The sequence below is a fragment of the Mytilus edulis genome, chromosome 2 (genome assembly GCF_963676685.1).
Source record: "Mytilus edulis chromosome 2, xbMytEdul2.2, whole genome shotgun sequence".
In the NCBI taxonomy this organism is placed as follows: Eukaryota; Metazoa; Mollusca; class Bivalvia; order Mytilida; family Mytilidae; genus Mytilus; species Mytilus edulis.
Genome location: NC_092345.1, coordinates 61,672,376 through 61,693,374, shown reverse-complemented (window position 1 = coordinate 61,693,374; position 20,999 = coordinate 61,672,376). Strand labels below are relative to the sequence as shown.

Below are 20,999 nucleotides of genomic sequence, written 5' to 3'. Positions count from 1 at the left end.
GAAACCACGGCCTTTAGAGCAAATCTGACAGGGATAAAATTGTTTATCAGGTCAACATCTATCTGCCCTGAAATTTTCAGATGAATCTGACAACCCGTTGTTGGGTTGCTGCCCCTGAATTGGTAATTTTAAGGAAATTTTGCTGTTTTTGGTTATTACCTTGAATATTATTATAGATAGAGATAAACTGTAAACATCAATAATGTTAAGCAAAGTAAGATTTACAAATAAGTCAACATGACGGAAATGGTTCATTATAGATAGAGATAATTGTAAGCAGCAAGAATGTTCAGTAAAGTAAGATGTACAAACACATAACCATCACCAAAACACAATTTTGTCAGGAATCCATCTGCTTCCTTTGTTCAATATTCACATAGACCAAGGTGAGCGACACAGGCTCTTTAGAGCCTCTAGTTCTTGTGAGTTAGGTTAGTTGATGAAAACTGGTAAAAAAGACTGTATAAATAAAATCATTTGTCCTACCGTCAATATTTTGATATGTGTCTACTTCCTATGAAAAGCAGCCACAAGTCTTGTCCTCAACATTCAATTATGGAATGGTATTTTACAAAACTTCGAAATATATAGGCTTTTATTAAATGTTATTTAGAATAATCTGTTTGTAACTGTTAATGATACCAGCAGTGATTCATTAATGTTCTAGGAGAATTGTTGATAACAAAAAACAGTGTGTTCTACATATTTCAGTTAGATTGTTGTTATTTAAATGGTGCTTTTCTGTGAAAATCACAAAAAATCTTAAGTTTGAGGTATTTCTTTATATTCAATATTTTACATTTACTGATCTATGCTAAACAGTTATTATGGAAAGATTGCTTATTAATTAAGGAAAAAAATATGTTATTAATTTTGCCATTTATTATCATACATCATATATAGTCTAAAAGAGTTATGAATTTTTAAAAGTGCATAATATTTTCTAACAGTTTGTTTACCAAATAAAATACAATTATCTTTTTTTCTTCCTCAAAACATTTTTTCAGTTCAGAAAGAGAAATAACTTGAATTATCTGTTGTACTTTTTATTTTTTGTTTTATTAAAATGGTGCTAGACCATAGAAGCTAGGCAGGGGCAATATATCTTTTGAATTTCCAATACCATTAATGGTTATTCACAGCTTCCTTTTCCAAAAACATACACATTAGATTAGAAATATTAGAAACTTTTAAGATGACTGTTTATGAGTTGTGGGAAAGCTATAAAGAAAGATACTTATTATTTTTATACGACCGCAAAATTTGAAAAAATTTTCGTCGTATATTGCTATCACGTTGGCGTCGGCGTCGTCGTCGTCGTCCGGCGTCCGAATACTTTTAGTTTTCGCACTCTAACTTTAGTAAAAGTGAATGGAAATCTATGAAATTTTTAACACAAGGTTTATGACCACAAAAGGAAGGTTGGTATTGATTTTGGGAGTTTTGGTCCCAACATTTTAGGAATTAGGGGCCAAAAAGGGCTCAAATAAGCATTTTCTTGGTTTTCGCACTATAACTTTAGTTTAAGTTAATAGAAATATATGAAATTTTGACACAAGGTTTATGACCACAAAAGAACGGTTGGGATTGATTTTGGGAGTTTAGGTTTCAACAGTTTAGGAATTAAGGGCCAAAAAAGGGCCCAAATAAGCATTATTCTTGGTTTTTGCACAATAACTTTAGTTTAAGTAAATAGAAATCAATGAAATTTAAACACAATGTTAATGACTACAAAAGGAAGGTTGGTATTGATTTTGGGAGTTTAGGTCCCAACAGTTTAGGAATTAGGGGCCAAAAAGGGACCCAAATAAGCATTTTTCTTGGTTTTCGCACCATAACGTTAGTATAAGTAAATAGAAATCTATGAAATTTAAACACAAGGTTTATGACCATAAAAGGAAGGTTGGTATTGATTTTGGGAGTTTTGGTCCCAACAGAATAAGGGGCCCAAAGGGTCCAAAATTAAACTTTGTTTGATTTCATCAAAATTGAATAATTGGGGTTCTTTGATATGCCGAATCTAACTGTCATGACTGTGTATGTAGATTCTTAACTTTTGGTCCCGTTTTCAAATTGGTCTACATTAAGGTCCAAAGGGTCCAAAATTAAACTTAGTTTGATTTTGACAAAAAATGAATCAGTTAGGTTCTTTGATATGCTGAATCTAAAAATGTACTTAGATTCTTGATTATTGGCCCAGTTTTCAAGTTGGTCCAAATCGGGGTCCAAAATTAAACTTTGTTTGATTTCATCAAAAATTGAATAAATGGGGTTCTTTGATATACCAAATCTAACTGTGTATGTAGATTCTTCATTTTTGGTCCTGTTTTCAAATTGGTCTACACTAAAGTCCAAAGGGTCCAAAATTAAACTTAGTCTGATTTCAACAAAAATTGAAATCTTGGGGTTCTTTGATATGCTGAATCCAAAAATGTACTTAGATTTTTTATTATGGGCCCAGTTTTCAAGTTGGTCCAAATCAGGATCTAAAATTATTATATTAAGTATTGTGCAATAGCAAGTCTTTTCAATTGCACAGTATTGCACAATGGCAAGAAATATCTAATTGCACAATATTGTGAAATAGCAAATTTTTTTTTAATTAGAGTTATCTTTCTTTGTCCAGAATAGTAAGCAAGAAATATCTAATTGCAAAATATTGTGCAATAGCAAGATTTTTTTTTAATTGGAGTTATCTTTCTTTGTCCAGAATCAACTTAAATCTTTGTTATATACAATATACAATGTATATTCACTTTTTACTACCAACTGATAAATTATAATAAATAACATTCAGTGATAACAAGCAGTTTTTTTTACATCTTAATATTTTATGATGTATTTAAATGAGTAGTTATTGTTGCAAACTCCATTAGAAATTTTAATTGAGATTAGTTTTGGAATAAGGGAAAGGGGGATGTGATTAAAAAAATTGGGTTCAATTTTTCTCATTTGAAATTTCATAAATAAAAAAGAAAATTTCTTCAAACATTTTTATGCCCCACCTACGATAGTAGAGGGGCATTATGTTTTCTGGTCTGTGCGTCCGTCCGTCCGTCCGTCTGTCCCGCTTCAGGTTAAAGTTTTTGGTCAAGGTAGTTTTTGATGAAGTTTAAGTCCAATCGACTTCAAACTTAGTACACATGTCCCCTATGATATGATCTTTCTAATTTTAATGCCAAACTAGAGTTTTTACCCCAATTTCACCGTCCACTGAACATGGAAAATGATAGTGCGAGTGGGGCATTCGTGTACTGAGGACACATTCTTGTTTTGAGAGGATTAATATTCAACAGCATAGTGAATTGCTCTAAGAGAAAACAAAAATTTTAAGTTCATTAGAACACATTCATTCTGTGTCAGAAACCTATGCTGTGTCAACTATTTAATCACAATCCAAATTTAGAGCTGAATCCAACTTGAATGTTGTGTCCATACTTGCCCCAACCGTTCAGGGTTCAACCTCTGCGGTCGTATAAAGCTACGCCCTGCGGAGCATCTGGTTATTAATTATATTAATTATAATGCAAGACCCTGATCTCAATAAAACCACATCATTATTTCATTCCTAGACTTCTGAAAAAGGGACAGCAGTTCTTTATGTTTAGTTGTGAATTTCTTTTTCCTTCAGAAATCTTTCCTGTTCATTTTTTTTATAGTTATTTTCTATGTGCCAACAAGGGTAGAAACAAGACTATAGTGTTAACAAGCAAAATTTAAAAGTCCACTAGCCTTCCAAAAATAGGCAAGTTCAGATATCAGAATTTTTGTATTACAAACACAGTCATTTATACTAGAAATTATTGAAACCATTTTGTGGGATACTATAAAGGGTATTTTTTTACTACCTTATTTCTTTTACATTAAAAGTAATGTTCTTCCCAGTCCCAAAGTGTTAATTTATAGTGTTGCATAAAAAAACTGTTAACATTATTTATAATACATGTATTATAATGAATAATGAATATTGATTATTCTTTTTCCTTAACAGTAGTTATTCCTTAATATATTTTTCATATTTTTATATTATAACTAAGCATAAGCTTATGGATTGTTTAAGTATTTGTTATTGATATTCTATTTGTTAATGTATAGTTAACCTTGTTAGTACTTGATAATAAAATTATCGACTTTAAAAGAGAGTTACTTTTTATGCATAATTGAACAGGTAAATGCTAAAATCTCCAGTGACAGAATTCATGATTACAAAACAATATTGCCATCCTTTGGTGTCCATTGTCAGTGTTCTTGTGGTCCAGCATTGTCAAATTAAACTTTTTCAAAGATCGTCTCCTCTTAAACTTTTGAACAAGTTACTGTGGATTAAATTATTTTTGTGGGTATTTGATTTCGTGGTTTTGCAAATCTCTGCATACAAAGCCTACAGAAATTTTGTAATTCATTGAACATTTGAATTTGTTGTTTACCTGTACCTACGAAACGGTTACCCACAAAAATTGGTATCCAACCAATAATAATGAATCTACAGTACAACCAAACTAATGATTCTCATGGCTAAACAAACCCCTTATGGGTTGAACTTTTGGATTTTTGAAATGTTGCTGTATCACATGAAGACAACGATTCATTCATCATCTTAGAAAAGCGTTTTGAATAGTTTGATGTTACTATGCAGATCCTTGATAGTGCCTGTTGAATTTATTTTCAACTCATTAGATTCAGGAAGTCAGAGTTTGACATATTGTTTTGACACGTGTCTATTGCTAATGAATATATCTTGTTTATTTATGTTAAAAGGTTGTGGTCTCTTTGATGTTAACTCTACATTTCCTCAATTCATTTTAACCAACTATATCACTTGTATTTAACTTTGTAGTGATCTGTCATTGAGGACTGCCCTTTTGGCTTTGATGCCAATTTATTGTATTGTATTTTCTTCTAGTATTTTATCTGTATTACAAGCTAAAAGTAAACTTGTGCGGTATGAGCTTTGCACATTGTTGAATGCTGTATGGTGACCTATAGCTGTTATTTTCTGTGTCATTTGGTCTCTTGTGGAGAGTTGTCTCATTGGCAATTATGCCACATGTTTTTTTTTTATTTTCTTCTTTATATTTAAAGTCATATGAAACGAGTGACTGGTGAAAAATAATGTTTATCTAATTCTTGAACCAATGCAATTATATATCATAAACTTAGTCTTCTGTGCACAATTTTAAAATTTTTTACACAAAAATATTGTATTATCGTCTTTTTTTTCTCTGTCTGTCTGTTATGAATTGAAAGTAAGGCCGCTCATTAATTGTCGTGTTTTGAAGCCGTAGTTTACCAATTGTCACCTTATAGTAAACAATCAACAAATAAGCATGGATATTGAGCATATGTAAAACTTGTACAATCAGAGAATAGTTCATTTAAATGACAGATCCATGCGTATTGCAATCACCAGATTTTTACGAGAAGGGTCACACTAAGGTCACTTTGAATACGGAAAATATGTTGGTGAATTGCTTCCTGGAAGCAAGCAATTAAAAAAAAAAGTAAATTTCTTCCAAATGTGGACAAATTAAAAAAAAAATCTTCAGAAAAAAAGTATGTACATAAGTTTAATAATGACAACTAACCATTTTGTTATAAAAACATATGCATATTTTTTGTTTTAATTTGACGTTTCATATGACTTTAAACTGTTTATTATTTGTTTAAACTGAGAATTGTAAAGTCTGTTAGAATACAGTTTGACAGATATTTTGACAACAGGATGTAGGACCATAACTGTAACTTAGCAGATAGCAATACATGTTTATATGTGGTTTACTTTTACAAATTGTGACGTGGATGAAGAGTTATCTTATTGGCAATCATACCACATCTTCTTATATCTTTAAACAATTGAAAATTACACCAATGTACAGATGATGCCCTATTCAAACATCTTTCTTCAATTATAAAATTGATATCCTTTTAAGAAAAAAATAATTGTTTACCATGGATTTAATTCACAAGCTCTATAAACAACAGAACTATAAAAATAAGGATGTCATAACATGTTTGGAATAAGACTTCAACAGTATGATAAATGTAATAGTACAACCCCATATTACTTTTCCAATTTTTTTTTGGCCAAAAGCAACATTTTTTTCAGGGACAAAATAAGGCACTCTTAAAATGGATTTCAATTTTAATAAATATAAAAATAGCTATAATTCTGTTTTTGCTGCCTCTGGAGAATTTTTTATAAAATTTAAAAAGTCTTTTTCTGATCTGCCTCCTTCATATTCTGATAAGAAATTATTACCAATGTAAAGTTTGAATGTAGGAAATCCTTCTATTTTCTCTTCATTGCAAGTTTCTGAAACACAAAACATATTATTTTTTAAGACTTTAAAAAAATGCAATTGAAAATTAAAAAGAATATGAACATGGACATGGTTTTTTTGTTTGTTCTGAATTTTAATTGGAAGTTGATTTTCACATTTGTCAATTGTAGAATACACTTCTATTTTGTTCATGGAAATAAAAGAAGAATGTGTTTATAGGACACAGATGCCCCCACTGTAAATAGGCAAAGTCCATGTACCTACTGATATTTTTTTCTTTCTTTGAAACTTAATGTGCAGCTTAATGAATATCAATTATGTGGTGTTTTTATAAATTTCCTGTTTACAAAACTTTGAATGTTTCGAAAAAATAAGGATTTTCTTATCCCAGGCATAGATTACCTTAGCTGTATTTGGCACAACTTTTTGGAATTTTGTATTTTCAATGCTCTTCAAATTTGTACTTGTTTGGTTTTATAACTTTTTTGATATGAGTGTCACTGATAAGTTTTATGTAGACAAAATGCGCGTTGCAGGGCCATAAAAATAATTCTAAAACAGAAATGAAATATACCAAAGGGATTTTCATTTCTGTTTTAGAATTATTAAGTTCTAAGACCACATTCAGTCTGTGTTAGAAACCTATGTTGTGTCAACTATTTAATCACAATCCAAATTTATTAGTCAATCAGATGCAGGGCGCAGCTTTATGCGACCGCATAGGTTGAACCCTGAACAGTTGGGGCAAGTATGGACACAACATTCAAGCTTGATACAGCTCTGAATTAGGATTGTGATTAATAGTTGACACAACATAGGTTTCTAACACAGACTGAATGTGGTCTTTGAACTTAAACTTAAAAACTTTTAAATTGGACGTTTACCTATTATGGTCCAATATCCAAAATAGAAATACATGGTTAGATTCAGCATATCAAAGAACCCAAATAATTCAATTTTTGAAGAAATCTTATTAAGTTCAATTTTGAACCCTTTAGACCTCAATGCTGAACAACTTGATAACTGGGCCCAAATATCAAAAATCTAAATACTTATGATAAGATTCAGCATATCAAAGAACACTCAGACTTTTTCTCCAGTGCAAGGAATTAAAGTCGCAAAAAATATTCTTTTGCAGATGATGGGCTACTCTAAAGTGCTGGAAACTGTATCACATCAATGACATATGACAGCCGTGAGAGTAACAAATGTTACGTAAAAAAAGGATCCTCATAGGAATACCTTAGGTTCAGCTTAGTGAAAAACATCATCACTAATGATTGCCAGCAATAGTTTTAAAATATTTGATAAACAAGAATGTGTCCATAAAACATGAATGCCTCATTCGCACTATCATTTTCTATGTTCAGTGGACTATGGAATTGAAGTGAAAACTCTTATTTGACATTAAAATTAGAGAGATCATATTATAGGGAACATATGTACTAAGTCTCAAGTTGATTGGACTTCATCTTCATCAAAAACTATCTTGACCAAAAGCTTTAGCATTAAGCAGGTCAGATGGAGAACTAAACAAAATGGCACACAGACAGAAAAAACATAATGCCCTCTTCTATCGTAGGAGGGGCATAAAAAACAGAAGCCTATTTTACATATCAGTCACTATAGATGAACAGCCAGAATGTATGACAACATTATTTAAAACATACCTCTACTTTTAGTACAATCAACTGCTACAAAAGCTTTATTTTTATCCTTTAATGAATCAGCAGCACTCTGGAAGATTGGTTTTGAACTTTTACAATGGCCACACCAAGGTGCATAAAACATCACTAATGATGCTTTATATTTTGAAAGTTGACTTTTAAAATCTGAATCAGATAAATGTTTCACTGCACTTTTAACTGAGCTCCATTCTGGTTCTGGAGGTGGTGTTGGTGCTGCAGGCTGTGGACTGAAAATTCAAACATAAAATTATCTATAAATGTCATCAATTTACAGCTATAAACATTCAAATTTTTTGAAGCTTCAATTTTACTTTGAAAAAGTGATCATGCAATTCTTTTTTTTGTTTGTTAAATAAACTAGGCAGAATAAGCCAAAAATTCACTTTCTCTTTCTTTGGAAAGGAACAATTGTGCTAAGGACTCTACTTAGCCTAAAAATTGAAGTAATAGAAAAGGGTGATTTCTCTTTAAATAACTGAAATCTACGAGCAAAGATTTAACTCAGAAAGGACTTTTAGACATTATAAATATTCAGAGATCTCGCTGTTTTCTCCCAATAATTACATATTTTGATGCATATCTGTCATTCAGGAGATATTGAGAACATGCAAGTATCAAGAAATTAATAACGTGCGTGTTTTTGTTCATATCAACAAAACATTGTGGTAAATTATTTAGTTGTTACATGCCTGTGCTTAATATTTAGGTTAAAAAACTAATTGAAAATTTCCATGAAGTCACAACTAAATTTATCATAGTGTCATGAATCTTTAACTTCTTGTTTGATAATGTTATCAATTATATTTTAAAAAGGACATAAAGACCGTAACTTGACCTATAACGTTTTATTTTTATAAATTGTAACTTGGATGGAAAGTTGTCTCATTGGTACTCGTACCATATCTTCCTATCTATATAAAGAAAAATCTTTAACATATTAATCTCTAACATATTCATATTTCAGTGAAATATTTAACAGAATAAGAATAAGGTAAAAAATTTGTAACCCAGTGTCTCACCTACTTTCGCTGTTAATCACAGGCTCAACAAAAATGAGGAAAAAAAATTGATAAAAATATTTCTTTTGATACTATCTTTTGATTGAAAGAAGTTTCTGTCCAAATTTGGTAAAAATCCAGGATAGTTTATGAATCTAACATATGTGTAAATCTTTAACTGTAGACTGTATGTAATGTTTACTGGAAGTCCACTTGTAAGTAAAATACAGAAAAACAGGATTTGTTTTTTTACATTATTTACTTCTGGAAACTATCTTATGATCATAAACAAGCTTCTGTCCTAGTTTGGTAGAAATACAGGATAGCAGGGATCTCCATGGATGAAAATTGAACGATGGAGGAACTTTCACCATCATAAACCGTATCTACGCCGTACAGTGTAGCGCGATCGAAAGTATTTCATCCCTCCACATAAGGATAGGTGAACATGCTAATTCATTGCTTATTTAAATTATATTTATTTGAATTTTCATTATAAATACTATATAAAAGTATATATATTTTCAATAATTGCCGTTTGTAACCCTTCACAGGCCAAGCCCTCATGACCCCTCTCTTTCCCTTAGTCGAGAATGACCAATAGCTATCACGAAGGTCCCAATGTAGTTTTCTTGCTATTTTTGGTAATTGTAATGGGGGTTAAAATTCATGTGCAGCTTATTTTTGACGGACATTGTCAAATTCAGAATTCATTAACCCATTACCGGTATGGCTGGTTTGCAGCAACGACAAAACGAGTCGTACGGGTTATGTACGGGTTATGTAAAAGGTTAAAAGATTTGTAAAGCGAACGTTGTCAAATGAAAAGGTTTTTAATGACTTTATCTAGCAAATCAATGCTATATGCAACATGCATATTTCGAGTCTGAATAGAAACCGGAAACGCGGATGTATCAATTTATTGTAAACTACGAAATGAAGTCGGAATTACGATACGATATTTATTTACAGGAAATATTAAAAGTTTTTACTTTTTAACTTAAAGTAATTCTATATTATCATTACAATACAGCTGTACTCGAGTTATTTGCGATGAAATAATAATTACTGTTTTACGTCTTATTTTGTACTTCTTAAAAAGGGGGATGCTGATTGCGTAAGTCAAAATAAAAGCAAGTGTTCTACTTGTTAAACTTTGTAACTGGACAATTAATTTATTTTTTAAATCTGAATTATCATAAGCATTTGCGGAAACTTAATTAGATAATTCAACAAATGAATCGTCTATCTTCAGATAATATTCTCCTGTCTGCTTTGTTGATCTACCTGTACAAGCTCAGGTACAAGTGATTAGCGATCTTAATCCGGATATCCCTCAGGCGTTAGAACTGGATTATACTATAAAGAAAGCCTGAAGGTTATGCAATTCATGATTATATGCATTTGATTATAATTGCTAAAAAAATGGTGTCAGGCTATAAAAACGATCACAGTTTTGAACGCTGGCGCAAGACATTTGAACGATGGCGGAGCCCCATCGTTAAACAGGCCATGGAGATCCCTGGGATAGTTTAAGAAAGTTATTAAAATTTCAAAATCTTTAACCACAAAGTGAATATTTGTGGACTCTGGCGCCCACGCCTCTTGAATGTAGTCTCACTTTTTTGGCAAAAATCATTTGTTGATACATCATCTTTGAATTTCCTTAAATTTGTCTTTATATATGCATGTAAGGAAATATAACGGTCAGAAAAAATGAAAAAAACAATGATCAAAGTCTTTCCTTTTGTCTAGAAACATGAAGTATGGCTTTAACACTGTTCTTCTTACAAGTATCTGATTAAAATTACTTACTTTTTCATGAAACTAACCAAATCTGTCACTTTTCTGCCTCCTGAATATTCAAATGATTCTACACCGTTTCTGTAAATCAAAATAAATGTATATAAAGATATTTATCTTAAAACGAATTAATAAATTTATCTACTTCAAGAAATACCTATATTTTGATCACTAAATTTGCCTACACATGTACATGCATGTAAAATTTTTCACCATTGTGCCCATAGAGAATACTATAGAAATAATTATTCACAATATATGTAGCAATGAATATTAAACAATCTTATTCACGATGTAGCAATTAATATTTGAAACTTTTCCATTAAATTTTTTGCATGACATGAAGAATGGTGCAAATGTAGTTTTATTTTTTTGGTGCAAATGAAATGTAACCTTGTGGAGCAAAAGAAAGATTAGATTTTTTAAAAATTGGCGCAAATGCAATGCACCCCATTTATCTATGTCATATGCTAATCTTGAGTGATTAAAAATTAAAATCAATATGTAATTTTGAATCCTGAAGGAAAATGTATGAATAATACTTACTTAAAATATTTTACTGAAAAGGAAGCAAAAGAAAATATAAATGCAAATACAAGTAAACATAAACATGACGAGCAGAAAATCTTCAAATTTACATATGTTGTTAATAAAACCTGGTCAGATGTATTTCATGAAAAAATATTAGAAAATTGACTGTAACTTTATTGGTAATAATCATTTACCAATGATATTCAAGTCAAATTCATCATTAGTGTTACTTAAATTTCTGTGTTTTGTTGGTTTTAATTCACTAATTTTTCTTATCATAACTTAATTCTTTTAAAAGGTGGTACCCAACACTTTCACTTAAATTAATTTGGCTCGTTTAATTTTCATAAAATTTTGTGAAAGTATTTACTTTGACCCTTTAACAAAAATATAAAAAAATAAAAAATTTTGAACCAACCGTTTTGTCAGAAAAATTACACTGGTTATATAGCAGTTTGACAAACACTAGTTTTGATAATTGAGAAGCTCAATATTCCCTTAACAACATAACGTAATTAAAACATTTAGCTGTTTTTACAGAGTTATCTCCCTGTAGTGTTAGGAACCACCTTAATCTTAATATTATTTAAAGAAAGTAAATATACTGACAATAACCAAAGGAGAGAGAAAAGACAACATATTGTTCAAATAAAACTTCAGGAAATATTTTTTTTGAACATCTATACAATCATGGTTTCAAAATTCATGATGCCCAAAAAATTTATTATACTTTGAATAACAATGAATTAAAAGTACATCTAAAACATAATGGATCACAATGCCCTAACTGAAGAAATGAGTTTTATCTATGTAGCTTCCAACTTACTTGTAGGATAACCTTGAACTTTATATTGGCCAGCAATCTGACTGTCTATCGTAGCATCAACAGCAGCTAAAACTCCATCTACCTAAAATGAAAGTTAAAAGTAATACTAAATTATTTTCTAAAACTTCTTTTACTGCAAATTAAAGTGTCGTTGAACCACTTATGAGACTGAGATGGTAAATACCCTAATTAACTTAGACTTCATATGACCAAGATAGTCAGCAAAATTGACATCACGTATTACATAACTACTGGAAAAACTGCTTCACAAACAAATGGTTGTTTCATATTGTTTTTGACATGAGAAGTTCGACAACTATATCATATATAGATTAAGGGGCTAACATGTCTTCATCCTCAGTGGTTGTGTGAGGTGAATATCTTACAAAAGAATTACAACAATAGTTTCAATCTTTCTTAAAACAAGAATGTGTCAATGGTACACGATGCTTCACTTGCACTATCATTTTATATGTTCAGTAGACTGTGAAATTTGGGTCAAAACTCTAATTTGGAATTAAAATTAGAAACATCATATCATAGGAAACATGTGTACTAAGTTTCAAGTTGATTTAACTTCAAGTTCATCAAAACCTACCTCAACCAAAAACTTTAACCTGCTATGGGACAGAGAGACAAATGAACGAAAGGACGCACAGACCAAAAAACATAATGCCCCTAAGTGTGGAATAAAATGTTAGTTTAATCTTAATAACTTACATTTTGGTCTTTAAGTAAAGAAGCTGCTTCAGCATAAGCTGGTTTCATAGCTTTACAATGTCCACACCCTAAATAAAATATAATACAAGAGTGCACACACTGAAATGTCTCGCCTTCTCTACTAATCATTGATATTATGTTGATACTCCTAAATATAAAGCTTTATTACGACTGTCACATAAACTCAACATTAACCAAGAAAACTACACATTTATCAATGAACCATGAAAATGAGGTCATGGTCAGATGAACCATATGCCAGGCAGACATGTACAGCTAACAATGCTTTCAAACAACAAATACAGTTGACCTATTGCTTATAGTTTAAGAAAATAGACCAAAACACAAAAACTTAATACTGAGCAATGAACCGTGAAAACCAGGTCAAGGTCAAATAAAACCTAAACGACTGACATATAGATCATAAAATATTTCCATACACCAAATATAGTTGACTATGACATTTAGTATTAGATAAAAAGACCAAAACTCAAAAACTTAACTTTCATTGACAACTGAACCATGAAAATGAGGTCAAGGTCAGAATACATCTGCCCACTAGACATGTACACCTTACAATCATTCCATACAACAAATATAGTTAACCTATCGCATAAAGTATGAGAAAAACAGACCAAAACACCAGAACTTAACTATAACCACTGAACCATGAACATGAGGTCAAGGTCAGATGACACCTGCCAGTTGGACATGTACACCTTACAGTCCTTCCATACACCGAATATACTAGACCTATTGCTTATAGTATCTGAGATATGGATTTGACCACCAAAACTTAACCTTGTTCACTGATCCATGAAATGAGGTCGAGGTCAAGTGAAAACTGTCTGACGGGCATGAGGACCTTGCAAGGTATGCACATACTAAATATAGTTATCCTCTTACTTATAGTAAGAGAGAATTTAACATTACAAAAAATCTGAACTTTTTTTCAAGTGGTCACTGAACCATGAAAATTAGGTCAAGGACAATGGACATGTGACTGACGGAAACTTCGTAACATGAGGCATCTATATACAAAATATGAAACATCTAGGTCTTCCACCTTCTAAAATATATAGCTTTTAAGAAGTGAGCTAACACTGCCGCCGCTGCTGTAGCCGCCGCCACCGCCGAATCACTATCCCTATGTCGAGCTTTCTGCAACAGAAGTTGCAGGCTCGACAATAAATTACAACTATCACTTCCATGTTAAGGAATGTAAAGATATGATGTGTTAATTCAAGACAAATCATTAATGCACTTGACAATGGAACAGAATAGCATCCTTTTATCTGTTCTATAACTTGGAATTGATTACTTCAGATTAGTTGCCATTTAAATGCATTTGTACAGTATGCTTTTTTTTATAGTGAAAACTGCCATATTTTTAGGTCAGTAGGCAAGAAATACAAAACTATTTAAAAGCACACTCAAAGAAAGTGAATAAATCTTTCTTTTCCCTCTATCAAATACTATACCTGTATGCAGAATTACATCTTATTTGAATACTTACATGGTGCATAAAACATAACTAGGACTGAGTTATGCTCTTTTAAAAATGAATCAAATGAACTAGTTGTTGGAAAATGTATGTTTCTGTAACCTGTTATTTCCTTCCACTGCTCCTCTGGGGCCTCAGGAGGGGGTTGGGATGGAGCTGCACCAGGATTTTGTGGGTCATTCATAAAGTTGACAAAATCTGCCTCCTGTTAAACAAAGTATAAGTGAAAGATAATCTTTATCATACTGCTGTACAAATAAAAACATGTCTTTAATCTTTGAAGTATGGTTCATTTTCATATTTCAGACAAAGGACACACTTGTTGCTTTTAGAGCATACAAAGTATGCGATTATTCATCCTCAGTTTAATCCAATTAGAAATTTAGAAATAATATTATGGTCCTCATTAAAATCATCTGTCATACTCATGATGATTTTTAGCTTGTTACCTTATTTTGCTGTCTGTTTTTATAAGTTATATCCAGGAAATTATAACTTCATATATAATCATCAATTTGTAGTACACTTTTTGATGTATGTAAGGGAGAAAACTCTATAAAATAGTTTACATACCTCTCTACCTCCCATATAATTCTGTGGATTTTTACCATAGTTAAAGTATTTCAAGGTAGGATATCCTGTTACTTCATTTGTAGTACAGATAGTTGTATGTACTGTACAATCTACTGCTGAAAATGCTACCTGAAATAATGAACAGACATGACAGACGTTTCTCGTTTTTGATATAGATTAGACTGTTAGTTTTCCCTTTTGAATGGTTTTACGCTAGTTATATTTAGGGCCCTTCAAAGTTTGCTGTTCAGTGTTTGCCATGGCTCTGTGTTGAAGACCGTACTTTGACCTATAATGATTCACTTTTATAAATTGTGACTTGGATGGAAAGTTGTCTTATTGGCACTCATACCACATCTTCTTATATCTATGTACAGACATTGATGTATAATGTACAATTCAATACTGAAAAATGGTACCTAAAATGTTGAACAGACAGTGTACAATCCACTGCTACAACTAGAAATATTACCAGACACAGTACAGATAATGATGTATGTACTGTAAAAACACTGTGGAGACATTTATGTAAACAAAACAATCCACTGCTAAAAATGCTATTTACTTTATTTCATATAACATCATAGATGAGTTGTTTATAGTATATTCTACAAGATACATTAACTTATGAAAATTCAGATATCTTTAAAATAATGTTTGTGAAATTTGGTCAATTATATACCAGTGTTGAATAGACAGCTATCTATTGTTAAAGATATGATGATTAACTCCTATAGTCAACTGATATCTTGTGTAGTATTGTGGCTGTTGTATTGATGTTCCTCTACATCCCCTTTTATTCATATGTAAAAATAACTGATTCTATTTAAAGGAAGATTGCAAACCTTGCCAATAAGCCCTACCTTTCCATCATCTTTAAATCTAGCTGCGGCTGCCATAAATTCTGGTTTAGCTTTCTTACAATGACCACACCCTGAAGATATATTATATACTGATACACGTATAGTTAAAAGAGTGACTGCTAGCATCTGCCACTTTTTAAGGTGATGAGCAGATATGACTACAATCCATAATCTGAATTATACTTATATACAAAGAAATGATAGTATAAAAATTGCAATTGGGAATGTGCCAATGGGACACTGATGATGCACCTGCTTGTATAACATATAAAGTTATAAAGGGACATAACTGAAGAACAGTAAAAGTGACTCTTACCTTAATATGTACTTGATCTGAATTTTGTGGTACTAAGTATTGTGTTTAAACTTCATAACATTTCGTTGAAGTAAACTTAAGTAAGAGAACAGAAACAAAACATTCAGCAATTTCTCCATTTGTTTATGGGCATATCTCTAGAACAGTAAAAGTGACAACACCAAAATTCAAATATGATGTGGTAATAAGCATTATGTATAATTTTCATAACATTTGGTCACAATAATTTAATTTAGTAATTTTTCAATTTATAAAGATGCATAACTCTAGATAAAATAATATTCCCGGGAATGACTATTAAAGAATTTAGAGTTGATCTTCATTCTTATGGTTCTGCTTGAAATCATCTGTCATGAATCTAGACTCATGGTAGTTTTTGGCTTGTTAACTTGTTTGGCATAACTCTAGAACCGTTAAAGTGACTCCACCAAAATTCAAACTAGATTTATGTTTTGGGGTTATAAGAATTGTGTATAAGTTTTATAACACTATGTAGAGGCAAACTAAAGTTAGAGAAAGGAAACCAATTTCGGATGTACATTTGGACAGACAGAAGGACAGACAAACCGACAAGGGTTAAACTTAATGTCCCCTCTGCTATGGCGGGGGGAATAAAAATAGTGTTAATTTCAGAACAGAGTTAATTTTCAAAGTAAAATTTTCTTACATGGAGCATAAAACATAACTAAAGCATGTTTTTTCTTCTTGAGAACAGATTTATAAGTGTCATCACTAAGATGTAAGACATCACTTTCCACTTCTTCCCATTTAGCCTCTGGTGGTGGTGGTGGTGGGGGTTCCTTTGGACTGAAATATAAAACATAAAATATACTTAAGATAGTTTTGATTCAAACATTAGGTTGTTGAACAACCCTATTGAAGTATTCAAAGTTCTTTTAGACTAAAGAAGAGATTTTCTGTCAATTAAAAATGTTTAATTCTCTTTCAAATTGATTGAAAAAAAGTAGTATGTTACATTTCTGCTGTCCAGCATTCAGTCTTTCCTTTTCCTAGAGGACAATCAGTCCCTGAAGATACATCTACCAAGTATAGTGATTTAGGACCAATGACTTGTTTCGTACAATTCAAAACATTTTTATATTATAAAATTTGTGTTCAATACTAATTCCCACAAGCAAACAAATTATCTGGTGTTCTTTATGGTCTTGGGTTTTAATGGACATCAACATTTTCACTTTTATTTTATTCAATCATTTTTACAATCATGAAAATAAGGGCATTATATGCAACAAAAAAGTGTTTGGTATTGTTTCACTAATTGGTAAATTTAAAAAGTCTGTATCGAAACCAAAACATATAAGGAACAGAAAGTATGGAAACGGCAGTAACGATTTTGTTTGTCAGTTCTAATTGTTCAATAACAAAGGTTTTAACAAGAATGTGTCCAAAGTACACGGATGCCCCACTCGCACTATCCTTTTCCATGTTCTATGAACCGTGAAATTGGGAAATGATCTAATTTGGCATTAAAATTGGAAAGATCATATCATAAGCAACAAGTGTACTAAGTTTCAAGTTGATTGGACTTCAGCTTCATCAAAAACTACCTTGACCAAAAACTTTAACCTGAAACTCCCACTTTCATTTTCTATGTTCAGTGGACCGTGAAATTGGGGTCAAAGGTCTAATTTGGCTTAAAAATTAGAAAGATCATCTCATAAGCAACAAGTGTACTTAGTTTCAAGTTGATTGGACTTCAGCTTCATCAAAAACTATCTTGACCAAAAACTTTAACCTGGACAGACGAACGGAACCAGACGGACGGATGGACAGACGAATGGAGCCACAGACCAGAAAACATAATGCCCCTCTACTATCGTAGGTGGGGCATAAAAATTACTTACTCTTTCATAAATGCAAGAATTTTTTCTCCTGTCCTTTCATTAAAATCAAAGGCAAATTCACCATCCCTATAAAAATAAAATCATAATACAGTACATGTATTAGGGATGTATACAGATAGAATAACAGGCCTCTGGCCTTTGTTGGACTTGTATGATTTTTAATTTTAGTTTCTTGTGTATAATTTGGAGTTTTGTATGAAGTCCATTATCACTGTACTAGTATACATATTTTTTAAGGGGCCAGCTGAAGGACGCCTACAGGTGCTAGAGTTTCTTGCTACATTGAAGACCAATTGGTGGCCTTAGGCTCTTGTCTGCTCTATGGTCGGGTTGTTGTCACTTTGACACATTCCCCATTCCCTTTCTCAATTTTATGCATATGCATATAAAATGTAGCATTAAAATGGGAAATTTTTCATTAGAAACATTTAAAATACAATGTACTAGAATATCTTTTTTATGAAATATAGTATTAAAGTATTTTTCAAAGAAAAATATCCTTTTAGTCATAAACATGTACAAATCGAAACCAAAGTATATATACCAAAATAATTCTAATGAAATATAGGAAGTATTTTTTTTTAAATTAAATAAAGCAAGTATTTTCAAAGAAAATACATTCTTTTACTTATAAACATGCACAAAAGGAAATCAAACTACAATGTATATATACCAAAAATATTTCATAAAAATGTGAAAGAAACTTCAATAAAAAACAGGAAGGTTATGATGATGAACCTTTTTATTCTAGATTTATATCTCATTATATTAATTCAATAGCATAATTATATAAGTCATATAATTATATATAAAAAAAAAAAACATCAAAGAAAGAAAATTAAGAATGAATACTTACTTGAAATATTTAACTGAAAAGATGAAATAACAATGGTTCAGTAAATTAGTACAGTTAGAAGTAAATAATCTATTTTACATGATTAGCAAGTAAATGAAGATTTGATTTAACACCACTTTTAAACACCACTTTTAGGCTATTTCGTGGCCGCCAGTTTTAAAACATGAATGAAGCCAGAGTGGCCAGGGAAAACCACCAGCCTTAGTTAAGAAAACTGACCATAGTAGTCAATTGAGATTGATGTCAAGTACACCCTCACGAGCATGGTAAAGTAAAATGAATTAGAACTATATTAGAAACATACTGTAAATACAATTGTTTTTGTCAAAAATGCTTTTTAAATTTATAATCTTCAAATTTTATATTTATAAAAACATTGCAAAAAAATTCTAGAGTTATAAGTGCTAAAACATTTGTATGAGTTCAAATTATAAAAGTAAAAAAATTTGATTTCAGTCAATGACTTATAAATCTATCGGCTTTGGTATTTTTCCTGAACAAATTAACAACACAAAGGAAAATATATTATGCCTAATTTGTGTTTCAAGAACTATACATGATATTAGAATAACATTATAATGAAATATAAAGTACCTGTGGGGAATCCCTGAATTTTATATCTATCTGAAACAGTTTTATGTTGTGTAGCATCTACAGCTGCTAAAGTTCCTTCAATCTGTATTAATAATTGCATGCATTATAAAAGCATTGTACATACACAATTTTGAATATGTAAATGTTTTAGTGTGTAAGTGTGTTAGGTACTGTAAACCACTTTATTTTTGTGAATACTTTATTTGTGTTTGGCCTGTAAAAGTCTTCTTTGCACCAAGTTATTTTATCAGTTTTATAACATAGGTAATGTATTTAAGCATGGAAATATCAAAGTATCAAATTTCCAAATTTTCCCAATGAAGTAAAAGTTTGAATATAAAACGCACCAAACTTATTATCTTTTTATAGTATTTACATAATATTCAAAAGTATTTTTTGGTTTTACTTATAATACTCAAAATAACTTAGATTGTTATTTACTGAAGTTTGCTGTATTCAAAGTAATTGTAAATATATATTTAATATGTTTGTATTAAAATGAGCATGCGTAGTGCAGGATCTGCTGACCCTTCAAGAGTACCTGGGATCACCCCCAGTTTCTAGTGGAGTTTGTGTTGCTTAGTCTTTATTTTCCTATGTTGTGTTTTATGTACTAATGTTTGTTTGTTTGTCTTTTTCTTTTTTAGTCATGACGTTGTCAGTTTATTTGTAATTTATGAGTTTTAGTGTCCCTCTGGTATCTTTTACCTCTCTATTATAATATAATTTAAAAAAAAAATGAAGTTGTTTTTACTTACACCTTGTTCTTTCATCTTACTAGCTGTTTCTGTATATTCTGGCTTCATCTGCTTACAATGACCACACCCTATAATGAACAGATTATTTAAACAATTATAAAGAACACTCATTCCTGTTGACTTTACTGTTAACCAATTTATTTTCCTGGATACTTTTTTTAATTTCCTGCTCAACCACATCACAGTGCATTATTTTCACGATTTTAATATCCTTGATATTAAGGGAGGATCTAAGTTTTGCCAATTTACTGCCATCTATATTCTTCTTGCAAAAACTGTGAAAAATTAAAAGCTTAGTTGGTTTCAAAAAAACTAAATGTTACTGATGGTTGAGGCATGTTATCTAATGTTATCTATATCCCAAATTGCAATACATTTCTTGTGTTACAGTAACACTATAATGTGATATTAGCAAGTGATAACACACATACTCTAATTTGTTAACCCATCCTAAAATGTGACATTAAATTGTGGCATTCCCATACACCAAGGACAAGGACAATTTGCATTAGTCTTCATTTCCATCTAAGTACATTTATTAACTAATTAAGTCACACAAAGAGCATGCTTACCATAACAGAACTGGTCATAAATAATTGATATAGAATTTGTTAGGGAATTATATGTAACCTCCTATTGTTTTCGAGAAAAAAAATTTGGAACATCCCCTCTTAAAAGATACAAATAATATAAAGGTTAATTAATTTTGAATAACCTATAACCTTCCAATAATCCTACTTAAAAGGAGCATAAAACATGACTAAGACATTTAAGGCTTGTCATAATTTTACTTACAAGGAGCATAAAACATGACTAAGACATT

The 20,999-nt window shown here is 31.0% G+C and overlaps 1 protein-coding gene across 1 annotated transcript in view; it reads right to left on the bottom strand.

Moving 5' to 3' along the window:
- Nucleotides 1–6,129: 6,129 nt before the first annotated feature.
- LOC139512608 (protein disulfide-isomerase A5-like) overlaps nucleotides 6,130–20,999 on the bottom strand; it is a 38,501-nt gene continuing 23,631 nt past the window's right edge. The window contains exons 12-25 of the mRNA XM_071300338.1: nucleotides 20,177–20,244; nucleotides 19,419–19,500; nucleotides 18,825–18,837; nucleotides 17,969–18,034; nucleotides 16,771–16,910; nucleotides 15,788–15,858; nucleotides 14,925–15,053; nucleotides 14,364–14,556; nucleotides 12,848–12,915; nucleotides 12,128–12,209; nucleotides 11,317–11,329; nucleotides 10,783–10,851; nucleotides 7,952–8,196; nucleotides 6,130–6,313 (exon numbers count right to left, since the gene is read on the bottom strand). Of these exons, the coding sequence (XP_071156439.1) occupies nucleotides 6,162–6,313; nucleotides 7,952–8,196; nucleotides 10,783–10,851; nucleotides 11,317–11,329; nucleotides 12,128–12,209; nucleotides 12,848–12,915; nucleotides 14,364–14,556; nucleotides 14,925–15,053; nucleotides 15,788–15,858; nucleotides 16,771–16,910; nucleotides 17,969–18,034; nucleotides 18,825–18,837; nucleotides 19,419–19,500; nucleotides 20,177–20,244 (1,391 nt within the window). The 3' untranslated portion in view covers nucleotides 6,130–6,161. The remainder of the gene's footprint in view (nucleotides 6,314–7,951; nucleotides 8,197–10,782; nucleotides 10,852–11,316; nucleotides 11,330–12,127; nucleotides 12,210–12,847; nucleotides 12,916–14,363; nucleotides 14,557–14,924; nucleotides 15,054–15,787; nucleotides 15,859–16,770; nucleotides 16,911–17,968; nucleotides 18,035–18,824; nucleotides 18,838–19,418; nucleotides 19,501–20,176; nucleotides 20,245–20,999) is intronic.